Source organism: Myxocyprinus asiaticus, chromosome 10, assembly GCF_019703515.2.
Source record: "Myxocyprinus asiaticus isolate MX2 ecotype Aquarium Trade chromosome 10, UBuf_Myxa_2, whole genome shotgun sequence".
NCBI lineage: Eukaryota > Metazoa > Chordata > Actinopteri > Cypriniformes > Catostomidae > Myxocyprinus > Myxocyprinus asiaticus.
The window spans coordinates 7,658,052-7,680,534 of NC_059353.1; the positions used below are offsets into that span (position 1 = coordinate 7,658,052).

Sequence of the window (22,483 nt, forward strand, 5' to 3'; positions counted from 1 at the left end):
CCACAAGGTTCACAAACCTTCCATTTTGCAAGAGGCAACCTGAGTTGTCCACCATGCTGAGTGAGAAGTGTAGTGAACATTCTGAATGTGTGAGTAACATTTGAGCTGTGTTTTTAAACCTTGTGTTTCTCAGCACATTAGTGTGTCATCTTACTTGTGCCCTTTGACCCTGTTACTGCAGCAGAGGGCGGCTGTGTCAACTCCTTATTACGCCCACATGATAAAGATTCTTCTTGATTGACTGACTGACACACACAGAGTGTGTACTGCATGTTCAGGAAGCTGAAGCCACAGTAATGGACAGTTACAGAATAAAGGTATTGTGCGTTTGTGTGTGAATGTTTGCCTTTTCTAGTTATCGTTGATCTGTTTACAGCATGATGTCAGATTTTCCTTTTTCTTTAAAAAGAGCAAAAATCTGTTACAGTGAGACACTTCCAATGGAAGAACACTTAAAATATTCCTTTAAGCTAGTCAAAAAGCCTTGCTGGGACACCAGCGTTTTATGTTGTCAAAACACAACGTATGCTAGTGACAAGGCAGGTACTATATATGATATTTTTGATTGTTTGTTTGTTTGGTTGGTTGTTGCTGTTTTTTTCAGCAGGAATGGCACTGAAAGTGACTAAATGTCCCCGAAATTCAAAATGTGGGGACAAAAATGTCCCTGCAATGAATTCCTCTTTATTATTTGGCTTATTAGTATATTTTATTGAAATATATCTGTCACCTGATATATTTCTTTTAATTTTATTCTAGGCCTAGTTATGCACATTATCACTTTAAACATACAGTAAGTTGATGCAGATTTAAGGAAACAGCCTAATTATTCATATTGAGATTTTATTAAATTTTCCAAGTATACATTCAAGTAGTTTACATTTAAAGGATGACACATGGCATGTTTTTTGTATGGTTAGACAGAAATGCCCTCATGAAGGTAAAAATGGCTGATAATAAAAATTAATTTCTGACACTGGAACTTAGCTTTGACTGCTCTACTAAATAATGAATTTGATTGTGTTTTAATTACAGTCCAACCCAAGTGTCTAATGTTTTCTTCCAAGGGTTACTAAACATCTGATGGTCAAAGTGCCACTGTTAGTGGAAAGGCCATGACTGTGCTTACTGTAAATAACTTGTGTGAGATTAGATTAGCTATGTATCAGTCATGATTCAGCACAAGCAGTTTAACATGAGTTTATGGGAGTATTGTGTTTGTGATTTCCTTGTGTCCCTTGTTGTGTCCAAAGAGTCCCTTGTTGCACAAAACATTCAATTTGCTTGGCTAAAAATAGTCAACATGGTGAGACCCTCACTTCCCAAATAAAAAAATAAAAAACTTTTTACTGGTTTTAAATGACTATTTATTGCTCCGTTCCAAATGCTTCGCTAAAAGAGTGCAACAGTTGAGTTTCGGAAATAAAAATCCCATTCATTTTCTCCATAGGAGCTGAGCTCAGAGGCTGTTAATCAATGGTATATAAGCTTTTGATGAAGCCATCAGTCCACGTTATTTTATTTTCATAAAAAAATACAAAATAAAAAAAATGTGTTTAATACTGGAATTCCTGGTGAAGAACTACACTGCCCATAATCTAATAGAGAAAGATCCGCCAATCCAAGAATCGCTGCAAACAAAGTGCTGTAAATGAGCTCTGCAGTGATCGGCCAATACCATGACAAACTTTGAATGATGCAATCGAGTCTATCTTCCCACACCAGGGCTATTCAACTTCATCTACAAGTGGGCCAGATGGAAAAAATCGGGCCAGTGAAAATTTCTGACAGGCCGAATTTGGCCCGTGAGCTGCCAGTTGAATAAAATACAAAAGTTTTATGCAGTTGTGAAAAATTTTGTATGGTGATATTTTCAAAAATAATGAAATGAATAACCAATTAACTTCATTCAAAGTGCAGTTATCATTAAAAAAAAATAAAACATTGTGGTGTGAGCATCCTTACCATTACAACAGCACCAATTCTCAAAGGTACACATGTGCACAGTTTTTCAAGGTTGTTGGCAGATACAGTAGGTTGTTCCAAGCATCTTGAACAACTTGCCACAGTTCGATGTATTTAGGCTCTGTTGCTTCTGTCTCTTCATGCAATCCCAGAGTGCCTCAATGATGTTGAGATCCTTACAGTCTTTTGCAGGGCTGCTTGCTCTACTTCAATTCTATTTGCAAAAGATTTTTTTGGAAATCTAAAATGTATATTTCCTAATGACACACTAAAGTAGAAGATATAAAATAACTATCTTAAGACAAATGTTTCTAAGATCTAAGACTTGTGCTCAGAACTGTATATAATAGCAAATATCGGAATATTAAGTAGTTACTTTATATTTATAGTTTTGACACTTATAAACAACAACTTTAAATCATTATTTCCATGTTATTAATTTGATAGCTTCATTCACAATGCTTCATGGAATTGTAGTTTATTGCCTCATTAAAGACGTTAAGTACACAGTCTTGTACCTTTTGTCTTTTTGACAGAGTTTCAAATACTTTTGTGCTTCAAAATAAAGTTTGTAATGTTGTGATTCACCTCGAAGATGGTTGGTTTGGTTCATTACTTTATAGATCACATCTGAACTATTGTTCAGTTTCAGGGAACAAGTTGTAATTTGCTGATTTTACAAAATCCCTATGGAAGAAATTAATGGAAAAATACCTTGGAACCAAGACAGCTGAAAATATGGGCGGGCACTCTTATGCTATGTTGTTTGACCAAGTAAAGCCTCGTTCCATCACCTTTTGTTCATATTTGTGTTTTAAATATTGCACATTTGAATGCTGAATATTCATGTTGGCTACTGTAAGTCGTCTAATGTTACCCTACCAAAACACACGTTTCCTAATGAACATTAGCGTAGTATGTTACATAGAAAGATTTCTATGAGGAGTCTCTTTCATGACAGATGTTGATGAGAACTGTTCCTATTAAAGTGCAGCATCTCAGATTAGCGAATGCTAGGAGTGTTTTCAAACAAACAATCTATTTGTTTCTCACTATTTTTCCATTTCTTATAGAATTTGAAAGTTGACCCTGAAGAGCTGTTCACCAAGCTCGAGCGGATTGGCAAGGGATCATTTGGAGAGGTCTTTAAAGGGATTGAAAACTGCACACAGCAGGTGGTTGCTATAAAGATCATTGATCTTGAAGAGGCTGAAGATGAAGTGGAGGATATACAGCAGGAGATTACAGTCCTCAGTCAGTGTGACAGCCCCTTCATCACTAAATACTATGGCTCTTATCTGAAGGTGAGGCTCACATCCCTGATTATCAAGTGGGCTCCTTCATTTTTGGGCCTGATAAACAATGTGTGTTGTGAAAAGCACTATACAAATAAAAATGACTTGACTTGATTAAGGAGTGTTTCCTCTTTCAGTACAGGAGTGGAAATGTGAAAATGTTCATTTCAAAACCAGACTTTTGACCTAGCATAAAGTCTGGCTCACTTTGCAGCTTATGCTGGCCAAGAACTGCAAACTTAGACAGGAAGGGGCAACCACATTGCATTTTATGTGACATTTAAGGGGCAGGTAAATCAGAAGGCAATATTGAAGAAAAATCAAACAATGCAGAAGAAATAATTGCAAAATATTTTTGACTTTGTGGTCAGAATTTCTGTCCATCCTGAAGTAATAGATACCGACTATAGTGCTCAAAACAATGCAGAACATACAGTTGTGCTTGAGGAACTACTGTCCCATTTACTTTTTTACTAAGTGCTGCAAATAAAACTCTATCTTTCAAAGATCTGATGCCATAAACCTCACAAACTTTGACAGAAGCACTTTTTGTAGCTGCCTGATACCTTGGTAACAACGTGGACTGCGTTAATCCAGCCAATCAAATTAGAAAAACAGAACATCAGTCTGATCCATCCCTTTGCATGCTTTAGGAAGAGAGCTTTCTGATCTAGCTATACTTTAGGGGACAAAATAGCTGAAAGTGTCACCTGAAGTGAGGGGACATCTTCACAAAGAAATATAAGATTTATACAGAGATTAAATAATGCCTTCATTATTGAATTCATATTATTATGACATCATTATATTACTAAACTCATGTTCAAGCAAAAAGAGTTCACGTTTGACTTCAGAATGATTTGACTCTCTCTCTCTCTCTCTCTCTCTCTCTCTCTCTCTCTTTGTCATTCTCTTTCAGGACACAAAGTTATGGATCATCATGGAATATTTAGGAGGGGGCTCGGCCCTGGATTTGGTAAGAATTTTAACTCTCTTGACTCTACCAGTCATTGGTTCTTACCAAGAACCTTTAAAGGGACAGTTCACCCAAAAATTCTCATTTTCTCATCATTTTCTCACACTTATGCCATCTCAAGATCATAAGACTTTATTTCTTCTGTGCAACACAAACAAAGATTTTTTTGATGGAGATTGATATGATTTAAATATGATTTATGATGGAACTGCAAGGGGCTCATGAATTTGTGATAGAAATCCATCCATCCGTTTTTTATAGCTGCTTATTCTTCATAGGGTCACAGGGAGTGCTCGAGTCAATCCCAGCTGTCTCAGGCCGAAGGCATGGAAATAGTCTAGACAGGTGGTCAGTCCATTGCAGGACTAACATGCACAGACAAACAATACATTCACACTCTTACTCTCACCTACGGGGCCAATTTAGAGTATCCAATTCACTTGACCTGCATGTATTTGGAATGGAAACCCATGCGAATATGGGGAGAACATGGAAACTCAACACAGAAAGGCTGGTGGTGAGCCAGGACTCAAACCAGAGACCTTCTTGCTGAGGCAACAGGGCTACCCACTGAGCCATTGGGCTTCCCTGTGATAGAAATTCTTATGTCAATTTAAATTTAACTGAAGTGTGTAATTTTCAAAGATGAATGTATAGCATGATTTATTTATTTGAATATATTTTGATTTACCAAGTTAATTATAATCTTTAAAACTGGTTATGTGCACTATTACTGAGCAAAATTTTTCCAGCAGTTAATCTCTCCACCACCAAAACACTTCATACATGTCTCAAAATCAACTCATTCTACCATAACAAAGCAAACATTAACAGCCATCAAAACACTTTTAATGTTTCAATATACCTTCCTTTTTTTTAGGTAAGTTGAAACTTCAGTAACTCTAATATTGTAAAACATCAGCCTGTGTCTACACATCCATACAGCATATTCTTCTGCAAACGTTCAGATGGTCACAGATGATGTAATGTAAACGTGATACAGAAGAACAACACCCAAAAAGCTAGCTAATGATTTATTTATACAGTCATGAAATCAGAGACCCTCTCCTCGAAATCCGTAATAATGTTTGTTGATGTTAATAAAAAGTTATTATAAAGGCATATCTATGGTTTACAGTAAAGAAATTATGTACATTAGATTATTTTTGAATTATCAGAAAAAAAAAGTTTTAATTTGATTCAATAGGCCTGTTTGGTTATGTCAGACATGTAACAAGTTAATAATGAATACACATCCTCACATGCTTAGAAATGTGGCATATGAAAACTACCATCAGACATAAAATATTTGTCTTTACTTCAATTATTAATTCACATAGAGTAAATAATAATATTTATCATCATATTCCATGTTCACACTTACTAACAGCAGTTTTCGATTTAAAAATTGTTACATTCAAAATAAATGCAGACATCATTTTAGCAGTATCAAATTATTTTTATTCGCATATCATTTCACAAACAGTAGCCTATGCGCAGCGATGGTGGAGCTGGGATCCCGTTCTTCAGGTTAGACATTCCATGGGTTTTGTCCATATAAGATCATCATTAGATCAGATTTGGTCTCTTATCTGTCACAGTGATTGCACTTCGTGAAATTAAAAATAGCCATTTGCGATCAGAGTTTGTACCATTTCTTCGTGAAAGGTTCAAATGAACCAATAGCAGCTGTGGGTCAGTTCGGTCTAATAGAGCAGACGCGATAACAGTGATGGTGATCTGTGAAATATCATGATTTTTGTAAAAATCTTGTGTTTTTAATTTAATTGAGTTCAAAATGTTTTGGCTATTTTCAGCTCAATTTGTTCGAAGCGTCCATTGACCACTGCTCTTTTCTGGGCTGCCAAAAGAACTCGTGGCAAAGATGTTTGAGGCTGACATAGAATATTAAGAAATTAAATGTTTTTATTTATAAAATATTTTAAAAATCACCCCCTATTGAGTCAATTTGACCCCCTTAATGTATTCTAGCGTTAAACCTGTTAGGCCCAGTTCCCTTGACTTCCATTCCGCTTTGGGAATCCCCACCACCAGACATCCTGCTCTCCCACAGCAGGAACTAAAGCTTTAGGTACTGTACTTCTTAAGGAACTACTCAGTTTTTGTTGCTTTCGCAAATAAGGAACTATAGTTCGTCTAAGCCATTAAAAGAGACTTTTTTTAACTCTTACTCTGGGGTAGGTACTTTTTGGGAGAAAAGGAACTGTGGGAGGTGGTGTAACCTGTGGTTAGTCAAACACGTATGATGCACAAAGCAATGAGAAACGTGAGGAGTCAGTACAGCAGCTGCCATGAGCAAACAAACTTATAGCTGCTAGCCTGCTACTTAAGAGGATTGTGCTAATTTTCCAATTCTCTTAATAGAAATAACATAAAACCAACTAAGAATCAAAAGAGTATCGCCTGTTTCACATATTATGTGTTTGCAAGAACTAAGCAGAGCTGCTGCGTGACTTCAACGAGTGACTCGGTTTGATACACAGAAAATAAAGTGATTTCTGGACTTCACTACATTAAATTTGTCCTGGGTTAACAGTCATAAATAATAAGATGTTTATCAAGAGTGAGTAATTGAGAACTAATTATAAAGTTAACCTTCATGAAATATAATTTACTCGAGGAAAGTGTTGCATGCCTGTTAATGCATTGGTAACTTGCATCAAGATGTAAGTGAGTGAGTATTTCAGTGCGGTATTTTATGTTGAGTCATAAAAGCCTTTATTGTAAAAGATTGTTTTGATAAATAGGTTTATAGTGCATTTTCAACATGTTTTCCGCTGAGTTCAGCATGAGCTGTGTGGTTAAAATAGGCAGAGTGTCTCATCTCTCCAAAAAAAACAGCGCCTTCAGGGACGAAGGACTGTGTGTCTTAAGCACCCAGTGAAAAGACTGAAACCTACTGATGCAGTTTGTGTAAAACAGCCCTAACAAAAGCTTATCTCTGTTCTTGGCGTCCTCCATCAGTGTTTTTGGTTTTGTTGCACGTGTAACCAACATCAGAAAAAAAATGGTCGACACTACATTACGTCATTACAGGGGTATTTTGTAGGTGCGAATGCAAAAGGGAAAAGTCTCTTCCATGATTAAGCTCCTCTAAAAAGTCATTCTTCCAAACATTCTCTTTTGGGGAGTACCAGCAGCTGGTTTAGTGAATTGTTCTTAAGAAGAAAATTCTGCTTAACTACCATTCTCTTCTTAATTTGTACAGTAAGAAAAAAGTTATTTTTTGTATTGCCCCCCCCCTTGTAAAAATCTTACAGATGTTTCAGATGTGATGATTCAAATGTAAGGATGTTTCAAATGCAATGCATTTTATCATGTTGAGTCGGAAGTTGCAATGGGCTTATGTAGAAATATGATTTTAGACCAAAAACACATTTTTGACTTTTGTGTTTTATATCTTTATTTTCATCTTTCAAACCATGTAAATGTTGTCACGATATTCAAACAATAAATGTTGTTTTGAAGCTTCTTAATGAGGTGACTAACCATGCTAGTCAATTCCAATGAATGCGCAGCATAGCACTCTCTCTCCACGATCTTTAGAGTTCATAGAAACATAATAATTATATCATTAGCAAGCTGAGAATGTCCTTTTTACTTTAGTACATAAAACTTAAAATGTGTTGCTTGATCAAAGTGACACAAACTGATGGAGATGTTCACACATACTGCATTAAGCATTACAACATTATAATACTAGCTACATACAGTATTTGTGGTATAATTATCAAGCTTCCCAAGGAGAATTTGTTTCCTTGCAGTAAGTTCCTCAATGAGAACCTCCAGCTCTTGTCTACTGATATTTTTGTTTCTTTTCCTCGTCAAATTAAAAGTTGTCAAATGGTTACCACCAGCAAGTAAATTCTCCTATGACGGCTAATGTCATTAAACTAACACATCATTTACATTCAAAAAATTATCGCGATAAACAATATCCCAGTGTTAAAGTATTGACATTTTTTGTATTAGACAAGGGAACCTCATGAGCAGGCTAGTATAATCAGACAATGTCAAAACCTGTCATTTTATTCTCAAGAAAAAAAATTAAGACATTTTTAAGAAAATCGTAAGAATTTTTCAAGAATTGCACTTAGCAACATTCTTACGAACTTGTAATTTATCCTAAGAACTGTCTTATTTTAATTCGTGAATCGGCCCCAGAACTCTTGTTGGGAAAGGGGCTAATGAGTGTTGAGATCCTCTCTCAGACCTGTTCTCTGTGCTACAGCTGGAGCCTGGAGCTCTGGATGAGACTCATATTGCAACCATCCTCAGAGAAATCCTGAAGGGTCTGGATTATCTGCATTCAGAGAAGAAAATTCACAGAGATATTAAAGGTATCTGTGCATACAGACATTAAGGGTATTAAGTGCGTTAATTCTGAAAACTCAGATCAATATGGCTAACATGTGCTCATCTGTTTGTGTGTATCTCTTTAGCTGCTAATGTCCTGCTATCAGAGCAGGGTGATGTGAAACTGGCTGATTTTGGTGTGGCTGGGCAGCTCACAGACACGCAGATCAAGAGGAACACATTTGTGGGCACTCCATTCTGGATGGCACCCGAAGTCATTAAACAGTCTGAATATGACTCAAAGGTCAGAGCCTAGGCACGGTTACTTGTGTGTGTGGTGTTTTTTCGATCAGCAACCAATGTATTACAAGTACAGTACTTCAGCATTTTGGGGCAAATGCAATAAATAGTTGCACCACTTTTGCATGTGGTATTTCAGCACAAAAACATTTAGTCTCAGGCCTCATCCACCATGTTTTCAGTTAAAAACACATTGATTTTGTGCAAAATCCAGTTTATCAACGCAATAAATGCGTTGAAATAGTACTGTGCCGTGAGTATTTAAATTAAGTCACTGTCATTCTTTTCAGCGCAAACACGCCCTATTTCCTATTATAGATTGCATTTATTCACAAAAGGGAATGATCCAAGGGCATGTCATCTGAGGCTGAAACTGGTTCAAGAGTAAAAACTTCATTTGAAGTGCATTAATACTGTAACTGTCTCAGTCTTAAAGGTGCTCTTAATGATTTCAGCAATTTGCCAAATTCTGCTTATCCTCTTGAATTAGACTGCATCACATTCCTTCACCACATGCCCTCTCTGCATAATGTAGCGCTCCAAAGACACATCAGCCAGCCTGATGTCAGCAAACCCAAGGACATGTAAAACACAGAGTGTTCTCTGATTGGTCGAAAAGGGCGGGCTGCTCCTCTGAATTTTTTGCCGTTGACAGACCTACTGCTGTCACAAAGACAGGAGTGATTTCTCAGGAAACCAGTTTCAGTATTATATGTGAGGTCGTAGAGACTTTTCTATATATGCTATTGCAAATTAATAATATTTTCTCACCCCTGTATTGTTATAAACCCATATGACTTTCTTTTTCTTAACACCAAGGGAGAAATTTTGAAAAATTAATTTGTTGACATAGCACGAGTGGAGGCTTCACGCAATTCTCCGCGGCATCCACGCACAACTTACCACGTGCCCCACCGAGAGTGAACCACATTATAGCGACCACGAGGAGGTTAACACATGTGACTCTACCTCCCTAGCAACTGGGCCAATTTGGTTGCTTAGAAGACCTGGCTGGAGTCACTCAGCACGCCCTAGATTTGAACTCACAACTCCAGGGGTGGTAATTAGTGCATTTTTATAACATTAACCTTCCCAGTCATAGATGAATGTAGTGAAGCCCACCTGTCCACATCACTTGAAAAACTTTTTATTAAAGGGTCAAAATTAACTCTAACTAAATCACTCAAATTTGCTGGAAATAAAATTCCCAAATACTTAATGCTCTGCTTGGGCCACTGGAAGGCACCCGGTTGAAAAGCTGTTACAGGGCAGTACGCTGTCAGAGACAAATCTTCGGATTTAGACCAATTCACTCTGTATCCTGAGAACTTAGAAAAATAATTAATAATTCTGTGCAGGCAAGGCATAGATCTAGTTGGGTCGGAGACGAATAATAAACTATCATCTGCGTAAAGCAAAAGCTTATGCACCACACCTCCCGCCACCACCCCTGGAAAATAATCATCCTTTCTTATCGTGGCTGCTAATGGTTCCAGGGCAAGACAGAACAATAAGGGGGAAAGAGGGCAACCCTGCCGGGTGCCCCTATCCAGAGTAAAATAATATGAAATGAATCCATTCGTCTGAACCGCCGCTACTGGGTGTCTATAAAGTAACTTAATCCACCCAATAAAAGTATTCCCAAACATGTACATTTCCAAAATCTTAAAAAGATAATCCCATTCTACCATATCAAACGCCTTTTCGGCATCAAGTGAGATGGCAGCGATCATATACCACTGACCACATGATATTGATGAAATGCCTAATGTTATCAGAAGAGCTATGGCCCCGAATAAACCCCACCTGATCTATATGTATAAGAGATATCATAACTTAATCGGTTAGCCAACATTTTTGACAATATTTTAATGTCTAGCTGGATCAGGGAAGTTGGACTGTAACTCTTACACTCGCTTGGATCTTTGTCCTTTTTAAGAATCAGACTGATCCGGGCTTGCATCATGGTTGGCGGAAGCTTTCCATTCTTTAATGATTCCGTATAAACTTCTAGCAAATGTGGAGCCAATTCTGTAGCATAAGATCTAAAAACTCAATGGCAAAGCCATCTGGCCCCGGAGACTTGCCAGTAGGCAAGGCCTTAATTACCTCGCCAAGCTCCTCCAAGTTTATCTCAGAATCAAGAGAATTTTTTTGCTCAGTCGTCAGTTTTGCTCAGTTGTCAGAGTGACCCTGCAATCTGACCCCAGCTTAGCTGGAATATGTGAAAAAAAGAATTTCACTGTATATGTGCAAATGTATAATGTGTGATAAATAAATATAATTATAATTATTAATTATAAAAATTATAATTATTATTAATTATTAATTATTATTAATTAATTATAATTATTACAGGACGTTCTAATGGTTCCACAACGTTTCAAATATCCTCATCAGAAGACGAAGATGTGGAACTATAGAGATCAAGATAGAATTCTTTAAAAGCATTATTAATATCAGTGGTAGATTTCACTGAGGGAATGGTAGAAAAAGTCTGTTTTATATATCTAGCCAGAATTTTTCCTGCCTTTTCCCCTGACTCAATGTCTTGCCCCGAATAGCCAAAACTCCACCTTCCGCGACAAAATAGTAGTATATTTGTATTTGAATCGGGTCAATTCTCTGAGGCCATTAGGCAACATTCGGCGCTTCAGCTCTGCCTCGGCACTTTTAATATTCCTTTACAATTCCACGAGTTCTTGTGCTTTGGATTTTTTGGTGAATGAGGCATACTGTATGATCCGGCCCCTAAGAACTGCCTTAAGTGCCTCCCAAGCCACGCCCACAGAGGATACTGAGGACCAATTAGTCTCCATATTAACATTGACTTCAACCTTTAACATTTGTTGGAATTCAGGATTTCGCAAAAGGGATACATTAAAGTGCCAACTATATGATTTCTTTTCTCCATATGTGGCAACATCTCTAAACACACCAGGGCATGATCTGAGACAAAAATGTTTCCAATTGAGCAATCAACAACAGATGAAATGAGGGACATAGATATATATATATATATATATATAAATTATATTATAGAGTAAATCTTATGGACTGATTAAAAAAATGTATGGGTTCAAAAGTCTCCAAATATATGTAAGACCAAGATTTTTACACATCCTGTGAAGCGTCAGTGTTGCTCTAGGGGGCTTGCACACTTTTGCTTCACTATGATGAAGGACTGAGTCCATCAAAAGATTAAAGTTTCCTCCCAATATTATATCAAGAGGGGTGCCAGCGGCTTGCAACATCCCTTCAAGATCTAAAAAAAAAAGCCCTGATCATCAATGTTAGGTGCGTAAGTATTAGCCAAAATAAGACTTTGCCCCTAAATTTCAGCTAAAACAATAATGATGGGAATATCAGTGCAAAAGTGATCTTCTGTTGATATAAAAGTTTCTTGCATTCCTTGAATCGATCACGTTTCTCTCTTGTCGAATTCGCAAAGTCTGGGAACAAGAAAATGCTGTGGTTTTTCCAAGAAAGCCTTCCTTTACTCCTCGCCTCGTGTATCACAAGATCTTTATTGGATGATCTCAGAAATTTGGACAGAATTGATCTGGGCCTGCCTCCCTCCGCAACTCGCCGAGAAGGAACCCTGTGAGCTTGCTCAATTTCCAGTTTATGGCCTGTTATGTCAAGCAGATTCGGAAAGAGCCCGTCCAGGAATTTCACCATATCCTGATTCTCTTCGGCCTCAGGAATTCCAACAATGCGGACGTTATTCCGCCGGCTACAGTTCTCCCTGTCCTCCAACTTCTCCCAGACATGCTCCAAATCCACCTTGGTCACTAGCGTATTGGCAGATAATTCCCTCTCTATGACTCCAGATAATCGATCCGTTTCTCGACATCCCCCACTCTTGTAACCACCTCAGAGAATTTTGTCTCCATGAAAGTGATCGATTGACATATCACAGCAAGATCCTCTAAGTCAGCAATGACCTTCGTCAGCATTGCCGACATGTTCAACATCTCTCATCACAATTCCCTCGTCTCTATGACCAAATTGACTCCCTGGTTCAGGGCCTGTTCGGGGGTGTCAGCATAAGCACGTAAGTGTCTTTTAATGTCTCCAGAGCCCGAGGATTTTGAATTCTTTGACATGTTGTCCTCCAAGAACAGTTATGGAATAGAGTGTATTGAATCTCACCGGTTTATGTCATTAAAAGTGTTAAAACTAGCAAAGTGCGCGGAGCTCACCATTCACACGTCCGATCCTCGCATGGCGTCACATCCCCGGGATTAGTAAAATTAAGAATAGTGAGTTAAAAAAATTTTTAACTATTAATCATACCTCCAGAACTGTATGTAAATTCTATTATAGGGAAATTTTCTACCAACGGAGCAATTCAAGCTTGAAGCAACATTGAGTTTTTTTTTGCATTTCCTAGTCAGCTGGGGGCAGTCAGAACAACTCCAGCTGTACAGATAAAACACAGCTGTACAAGCGTCAAACAAACAGCTGGACATAAGCAGAGTGCAGATATCTCGAGACATGTTTTTTAACATTTCAAACTACATTTAGTTTGATATAGTGTCACAAAAACCAGCATTTTTTTTTTTTTTTGTGAGACGCTGAAAACTGGTGAAACATGACACAACCACAGTGAGATGCTCTGACACATGTAGAGACGGAATGCTAGAATCCTTTGCCATCCTTTGAGAGCAGGCCATGTCTACCTTGGACAGATAGCAGAGGACTGTAAGGCCAGTGATAGGCTTCTGATCAATGATATAGAAATAAACCAAATAATATATTGACTTCTAAAGCCATATTTGGATTGTCTAATCAATGTTTTACTAGTCTTTGAATTATCTGAAATATTATATTGACCAAATATATAACCTATATATAAACTTTATTTGGGGGCCTGTTTTGGCAAATATTGATATACGTGATTAAGTAATCAGAATTTCATGTAATTAATGTAATTAAAAATTTTAATCGATTGACAGGCATAATCTTACTGAGGTGTAGTCAGCTGCGTGTGTTTTGCAGGCAGATATCTGGTCATTGGGTATAACTGCAATTGAGCTGGCAAAAGGAGAGCCGCCCCATTCTGATCTTCACCCCATGAAGGCGTTATTTCTCATCCCGAAGGAACGCACACCCACCCTGGAAGGACACTACAGCAAAGCTCTCAAAGAGTTTGTAGATGCCTGCCTCAATAAAGAACAAAACTTTGTAAGTGCTGCAAACTATGTATTTACCCTTTGGATTTCTGCAGGGCACTAAAGCCAAGTCGATGACATAACACACTGTTCTATGTGTCTTAGTGTCTTTAATCTGTTTCTGTTGTCTGTAATAGTATAAGTGTTGTGTTGTCTCCACCAGAGACCAACAGCTAAAGAGCTTTTGAAACACAAACTTATCGTTCGATATGCCAAGAAGACATCATACCTCACAGAACTCATTGACAAGTACAAGATATGGAAAGTAAAACAGGCTCGTGATGAGTGCAGCTCAGATTCAGACTTGTAAGCACAGAAACAACACACATAACACACATTTAATTATATTATCATCTTGTTTATTCACAGAAAATTATGCTGTTTGTATGTTCAGAGAGGATGGTGAAGCATCTGGAATGAAGTCGGTGGATAAAGACTGGATCTTCAACACTATCAGAGAAAAAGAGCCCAAACTGAACCAAATCAAACAGCAGGAACTCATCCACAATAAGTTGGGGAGCGAGACGCTTACCCATCTAAATGAGGACACACCATACCACCCTACAAAGGTAAAATGCAAGAACTACAGCAACACTAAAACAGGAAAAATAGAAAAAGAACAGATGTGTGGATTTTGTATTTACTGCAATGAACACACTCCATATTCTGTAAATCCGAGCACAGCTCAGATGAATCTGTCTGTCACAGGAAAGATCATAGACATGATTTCAGTAAGGCATGCCCGTACCACTGCAGTTTGTGTTTTTTCACAATGGTCACGAGGTCCTCATGAGGCCCAATGGCTTGTCTGATCCTTTGCCATGATTCTTTCCAGAAAGATGTTGAAGAGTGTGGGAGAGATCAGACAGCCTTGTCTGACTCCGATTGTTGTCCTGAACCAGTCCCCAATGCTGTCGTTGAAATTTACTGCACTGGTGGCCTTGTCATAGAGGTACTCTATTGCTGTGGTGAGGTTAGCATTGATGTTGTACAGTCTCATGGTTGCCCACAAGGCTGCATTCCATACCCTGTCAAATGCCTTCTTGAAGTCCACAAAGATGTGGTAGAGATCTTGCTGGTGTTGGAGGTACTTCTCACATAATATCCTGAGGTTGAAGATCTGCTCTGTTGTGCTGCGCCCTGCTCTGAAACCTGCCTGCTCTTCAGCAATGATCTTTTCAGCCTGAGGCTTTAGTCTGTTCAGCAGTATCCTCAACATGACTTTGCTTGGATGGCTTATAAGGCTGTTTGTATGGTAGTTTTGACACTCTTGTAAGTTGCCTTTCTTAGGGAGGGTGATGACCAGTGATTGGGTCCACGGTGTTGGCCATTCTCCTGTTTGCCAGATCTTGTTACAGATGTTAGTGAGGGCGCTGATCGTGACTTCTCCCCCTGCTTGGATCAGTTCTGCTGGGATGTTGTCCACTCCTGCTGACTTACCATTCTTCAGCGATCTCACTGCTGCTTCTACTTCACGTAAGATAGGGTGGTTGTCGTTGTTAGTTGCTGGAGGGACGTTTAATACCTCTGGATCTATTTTGGCTCGGTGGTTGTAGAGCTCTGCGCAGTACTCTGTCCATCTTTTCAGAATGTCTTGTTCTTCTGTGAGGCAGTTTCCGGATTTGTCATGTATGGAGGTAACTCGCCCTTGTTTTGTGCTTGTTAGATCTTTGACCATTTGGTATGCTTTCTTGCTGTTGTTTCTTTTCAAGTTTCCCTCAATGTCTTTGCACTGTTCTTCTATCCAGTTCTCCTTTGCTTTTTTCATACTTTTATTGACTTCCTGGTTGACAGCCTTGTACTGCTTTGCCCCTTCTGTATCATTCTTCTTCTTCTTCAGCTCCCTCCTCTTGTCACACATGTCCAGGACATCAGCTGTGACCTAGGGCTTCTTGAATGGGTGATGTCTGCCAAGGATCTCGCTGGCTGTTTATTGTCTGTATCATCAGCATCAAGGATGGTGAGCGGTGCAAATTTCCCACCAATCATTGCTTGGAAGGCCTCTGCAATTTCTGGATCCTTCAGTTTCTCAAGGTCAAACCTTATTCTTGTGTGGCTCTCTTTCATGACCTTCTTTAGATGTAGCCTGAACGTCATCATCACCAGATCATGGTTGCTTTCAATGTTTGCTCCTGGAAAACTTCGAGTCTTGGCAATGTTAACGCTCAACTGTAGGCGCCTCTTCACCATGATGTAGTCAATCTGATTGTGCTGGTATCCACTTGGGCTGTGCCATGTCCATCTTCTGGATACTTTGTGTTGGCCGAAGGTGTTTGCAAGCATAAGGTTGTTGTAGCTAGTGAATTCCAGGAGCCTAAGGCCTCTCTCATTTGTCTGTGCATTGCCGTATCGCCCACATATTCCTTTCCAGTTCTTACAAGTGTCTTTCTTCTGTGTTTTATCCATAACTACTTGTAGTTGGTCATAGAAGTCTTCCACGTCTGCGTCATCATAATCTGATGTTGGGGCATATGCCTGTATAATGGTGATGTTAAAAGGGGTTGCCCGGAGTAGAATGGTGATGAGCTGGCTGGAGACTGGCTGATACCCCATAACAGTACTAATGCTGTCCTTGTGAACAAAGAACACAACTCCATGTTCATGTTTGTCCTCTCTGCCACTGAAGTACAGTTTGTGACCTTCCAAAGTAGTTGTTTCTCCAATGTCCTTCCATCTTACCTCACAGAGTCCTAGGATGTTCCAGTGGTTTTGTTCATTTTGTGTGCGAGTTCCTCTAGTTTGCCTGCTGCTCTTAGTGTTCTAACATTCCAGGTGCCAGTGGTGATGTTGTTCCTAGCATGAATCTTTCTGCTCTCTGCACCAGTAGGATAATTTCCACCTCCACCATGAAGCACGACGGAAGGCGCGGTCCTTGGTGACCTGGGCGACGACCGATCCGGTATGGATTTTGTACTGGTTTTCATATCATGTGGCGTGTCTAGGGCATCTGATGCCTGGCGGAGCCCAATCCTCTCCAGGCCTGACCACAGCCGAATTCCTCCAACTTGGTGGCTCGCCTTGGTCACGAACATGTAGCCGTTGAGCTGTTTTGCAGTCCTTCCGCCCTGGCCATTGACTTCATCTCGGAAGTTCTTCCGCCCTGTGATGCCGTGTTACCATCACATTATTTACCCATAGCTGGAAGACTCGTGGGGGTGGGAGCGTCTACAGTCCCGTTCAAGTTTCTATGACTTGCCCACTGCCCAAATAATAAGTACATAGTAGTTAAAGACACCTAATATAAAGTGGAACCCTGCATTTTGTGCAGCAACATAGTATTGTATTGTGTTTATTTAAGGCAAAGAATAGTTAAAAGATATAAATAATACAGACTAACCCTACACCTATCCCTAAAAGAAAGCTTTTTGGATTTTTAGAATAATAACAAAAAACATTATTTACTTTATTAAGAATCATTTTTGTCTTTGAGGACATACCCAAAGGTAAGATTTGACATATTTTGCTCACTTTTGGGAACAATTTATCACCCAGCTATAGCCAAGTAAAACTACACACACACAAAATTCACTCATACATTACATACCATATTTGTCATAACACACATTTTATACTTAAGAATCAACATGAAATCAAAATTGACCAATTTAATTGTTCTTATTGTGTATGATTCATCGGTGCATGTTATTCCAAGGGAAAAAAGTGTTTCTTTTCATAATCTTTAATCAAAATATAGTAACTTTCTCAGTCTCTGTAATGACTTCCCTTTTTGGCTGACGTCATCAAGCCCTCTTATTTGTCACCCCCTCTACACCAATCACCTGTCTTACTAAGACCACTTTAAACCATTCCATCAATTCCCAATGTATAAAATCAGGTCATGCATTATTTTTTTTCTCATTGAATAACCTGTTTCTCTCTGAAGAAGTGAAATGTGTTGTGAATACTTTTTCATGTTGACTTGAAGGTTCCTTGTGCAATCTGTGTCTTTGTTTGGAAAATGTAAAATAATATATATTTAGATAATGTCATAATACAGTTACACAACTCTATTCTTGTGAGGTATATGGCTGTCAAGAAGGCTGTGTTTTATTAATAGACCAGTGAAAGAACCGTTAAACTGTCACAGCAGGATTTTATCCTCAAGATGTGGTTAGAAGTGGGACTGTTTTTAGCTGTGGCCCCTCTGAGCTCCATAGAGAGCTGTCTTTCTCCCCATCTGTGCTGTAGAGAGCAGATTAAACTAAATTTCACTTAAAAGTGAAACTGTAGTTGTCAGTGTGTGTTTATATACTCCTGCAACCCTCTGTCTGTTAGTGATATGATGTTTCACAGTATATACAGTATACACATACCTGTCTGTTTCTCAATGTTTAGGTTCCAGACAGTCCAAAGAGACCTCTGTCCCAGAGCATGTCCTCTATTATATCTCCATTGTTTGCAGAGGTAAGACTTCCACTCTGATAAACCAAGCAATTTTCTTTGTTTTTTTAATGGCCTGTATAGAAAAATGTATCCTGAAGGACACTTATTCAAGTAGATCAGATGATTCACTTTTTTGTCTTCTGTCAGCTGAAGCAGAAGGTTGGTGTTTATAAGCCGGCTGTGTTAGAGGACCTAAAGGACGCCATGCATCGGGCGGAAGAGGCATGTCCGGGCATCACTGACTCAATGGTGATGAAGGTGGTGCAGAGATTAAAGAGGTATTTACACCAACTTTTACTGGCCATCAGGGATAGACTGAGACTAAAAAACTGTCTGGGACCTATGCTGGCCTAATACAAATCATAACTTGATGTATTATCTAGTAGTTCATATATTGATTTTCATTTTGATATGTTTGAAATAGCTGGTTTATTATGGCAAATCAAATTGACTTTTAATCATGTGCAGAGTATGAATTATAAATATCAACAATTCAGTTTTCACAAGTTAAAATGCTAATTCTTCATATCAGCAATGAACTAAAGAAGTGGTAATTCTTGACATCAATAATTACATTTGCACTAATAAAATGTTAATTCTTGATATCTGTAACTGCGTTACGACTAGTAGAATTTCACAATAATCTGTCATACTATCGCAAGCCATTTTGACATTTAATCATGTGCAGGATAATTTATACATACAGTGGCAAGAAAAAGTATGTGAACCCTTTGAAATCACCTGCATTTATACATACATTTGTCTTTAAATCTGGTTTGAACTTAATCTAAGTTACAACAATCTGTTTTAACTAATAAAACACTAATTATTGTATTGTTCTTTTACATATTGAACACATCAATTAAACATTCACGGTGTAGGTTAGAAAAAAGTATGTGAACCCATAGGATAATGTCAACAAAAGCTAATTAGAGTCAAGAGTTGGCAAACCTGGCATCCAGTTAATTAAATGAGATTGGAGGTGTGGGTTAGAGCTACTTTTATAAAAAACACACAAACATTTTGAGTTTGCTATTCACAAAAAAGCATCTGCAGACGTGGACAATGCCTTGCAAAAAAGAGATCTCAGAAGACCTATGATCAAGAATTTTTGATTTGCATAAAACTGGAAAAGGGTAACAAAGTTATTTTAAAGAGCTTAGATATTCATCTGTCCACAGTTAGACAAATTGTGTATAAATGGAGATGATTTAGTACTGTGGATACTCTCCCTAGAAGTGGCCGTCCAGCTGAGATGACTCAAAGGACACCGCAGAATGCTCAATGAAGCAAAAAAGAATTACCCTAGAGTGACAGCTAAAGACATGAAGGAATCATTGGATCTGGTTAACATCTCTGTTCATGAGTCTACTATATGGAAAACATTAAACAGGCATGGTGTCCATGGCAGGACACCACAAAGAAAGCTGCTGCTTTCCAGCGAAAAAACATTGTTGCACAGCTGAAGTTTGCCAGAGACCACCATGACACTCCACAATTCTACTGGGAAAATGTTTTGTGGACTGATGAAACTAAGGCTGAATTGTTTGGGAAGAACATGCAGCACTGCATATGGTGTAAAAAGGGCACAGCATACCAACATGAAAACATCATCCTAACAGTGAAGTATGGTGGAGAGAGCATCATGATTTGGGGCAGCTTTGCTGCTTCGGAGCCTGGACCGTTTGCCATCATCGAGGGGAAACATTAATTCCCAAGTTGATCAAGACATCCTACAGGATAATCTCAGGGTTGTTGTGCACCAACTGAAGCTCAGTAGAAGTTAAGTGATGCAGCAGTACAATGACCCTAAACATCGAAGTAATTCGACTACAGAATGGCTTCAAAATGGGAAAATCCACCTTTTGGAGTGGCCCAGTCACAGCCCAGACCTTAACCCAATAGTGATGCTGTGGAATTACCTCAAGAGAGCCGTTCACACCAGACATCCTAAGAATATGTCTGAGCTGAAGCAGTTCTATTAGGAAGAACGGTCCAAAATTCCTTCTGAACGTTGTGCAGTTCTAATCTGCAGCTACCGGAAATGCTTGGTTGAGGTTATTGCTGCCAAAGGAGGATAGAGTAGTTATTAAATTCAGTTACTTTTTCCACAGTACTGTGAATGTGATGTGTGAAAGGGATGGATGTGTTCAATAAAGACATTAAAGATTATAATTGTTTGTGTGTTGTTAGCTTAAGCACATTGTGTTTGTCTATACTTGTGACTTTGATGAAGATGAGATTACATTTTATGACCAATTAATGCAGAAAACCAGCTTATTCCAAAGGGTTAACTCTTTCTTGCCACTGTCTCAATTCAATTTTCACTAGTTAAAATGCTAAGTCTTGATATTAAGAATGAATTCATATCCTGCACATAATTAAAAGTCAAGTGGGCATGCCATTTATTATTTTTTTATTGTATTTTTTTTACTTTTAAATTTTTTTGCATGTTTACTTTGTAAATTAATTTGGTGTCGATAGCTGGCCCAATGAGAAAAGTCCCTGTCTCTAGGGCCAGTCCATCCCTGCTGGCATGTATAACATGAATTTGTGTGTGCCTGATGTCTTTGCTCTTTCTCCTTGGCAGGGTGTCCTCCAAACGCTAAGTGCCATCTTTAAATTCCTTAAATTCCCAGTGTCCCTCCATCAAGACTCACTCTCTGTGGGTGGAAATACATTTGACTCTCAGTGCACTATATGCAGAACACTTTGAGAACAGATTCACTCATACACAGCTGAATGTCTGCTAAGATTGAATAGAATTTGTGCACAGTATTTGTTTGTCTGAATTTTTTAGTGTTATGGGATTTAGATTAAGCCGTTGTTTTACAATTTGAGGTACTTGCTGTTAGATGATGCTATATTGTGGACTGAGTGAATTTGTTTAAAGATCCTATTAAAATTTGACGGGCACACTTTTCTTGTGTTGATGTATTTCCTATTGAAATAGGAATTTGGGGCAGGACATATCAAAGGGCATGTCTCTTTTTTTAATAGCCAATAGTCACAAACCATAATTTCATTCTCACCCTAGACAGCATTTTATTGGACAAACATTTGGATATGCTCCTGGGTGCAAGATTTCATCAACATTTTTGGTCCAAAAGACTGTAAAGTTTAATGTGTATATATACTAAAAGTTAATTGACAACTTTTAGGAGTACATTATTATACTGTAAATGGCTTCAAAACTACCAGACTAAAAGCAACAAACTCCTATTTTCATTTCACAAGCTCTTTTTTTAGAGCTGCGAAGGAGCAATAATCAAATAACTATTAAAATTAGCATTTGTTCTCTTTTAAATGGTAATTTCCTGCCTGTTTTTTCATGTGAAATCTTCTTCAGTTCTCCTGCTGTGCCCAGGTGTACTTTCCTAAAGATAAGAGTTTTATGACAAACTCTCCAGTGGCAGAAGTTTTGTGCTCGTCACATAATGTTTTGTATGGATAGTATGTGAATAAAGGCGCAGGGCTTGTTGCTCTCCTCACGTGGCCTGACCTGTGTTCTTGTTCTTTGTATTTTCTGACTTTTTTGCCATTGATACTCAAGTTCCAGCTTTACAGATGTTTAAACTTTGCTGGTTACGTACGGCTTTTACAAAGAAAAAAGTGGCAGTAGTGCATTCGCCCCGCTGTTTACATTTTTTGGGGGGGGGAAATCAACCAACGAATGGCTTACTTATAGTTGTCTCTGCATATTAAGCTGGAAAAAGAGAAACAGACAAAATAGCACATTTTCAATCGGTTCCTCAACCCCATACTGTTAAAACTAATTTGGCCTTTATGGACTTCTTTGGTCTTCCTGTTTCTCCAATGGCACGAAGAGTTACAGCACCTTTGATAGCACCTGGATTACAGTGTTTTTTTTATGAGGTAATGTAACTTGGTAATGGATTATAGGACTATAAACCTGTGCTGAAGTCCACATCAGAGTAGTATACAGCTCATTCCAATCATCACTCTCATGGGTACATTGTGGGATCTTTTTACCTTCTGAACAGAGCTGTTAAACTAAAAAACAGCCTATACCTCTGCCAGGGCAAAGGTGACATGCAAGGTGTTTTCTT

General features: G+C 38.5%; 1 protein-coding gene across 1 annotated transcript; it reads left to right on the plus strand.

Moving 5' to 3' along the window:
- The first annotated feature begins 255 nt into the window (after positions 1-255).
- Positions 256-21,904, plus strand: LOC127447270 (serine/threonine-protein kinase 24-like). The gene is made up of 11 exons (XM_051709041.1): positions 256-317; positions 3,039-3,269; positions 4,180-4,236; positions 8,489-8,597; positions 8,700-8,857; positions 13,858-14,043; positions 14,194-14,336; positions 14,425-14,599; positions 18,366-18,434; positions 18,561-18,691; positions 21,004-21,904. Exons 1-11 carry the CDS (start codon positions 297-299, stop codon positions 21,020-21,022), a joined length of 1,299 nt encoding a protein of 432 aa, XP_051565001.1. The 5' UTR covers positions 256-296; the 3' UTR covers positions 21,023-21,904.
- The last annotated feature ends 579 nt before the right edge of the window (positions 21,905-22,483 follow it).

Bases quoted from the DNA above. Each gene is read 5' to 3' on its own strand.
- LOC127447270 (XM_051709041.1), top strand. From the start codon at position 297: ATGGACAGTTACAGAATAAAG. The intron at 3,270-4,179 runs GTGAGGCTCACA...ATTCTCTTTCAG, and splicing joins ACTATGGCTCTTATCTGAAG to GACACAAAGTTATGGATCAT. The intron at 14,044-14,193 runs GTAAGTGCTGCA...TGTCTCCACCAG, and splicing joins TCAATAAAGAACAAAACTTT to AGACCAACAGCTAAAGAGCT.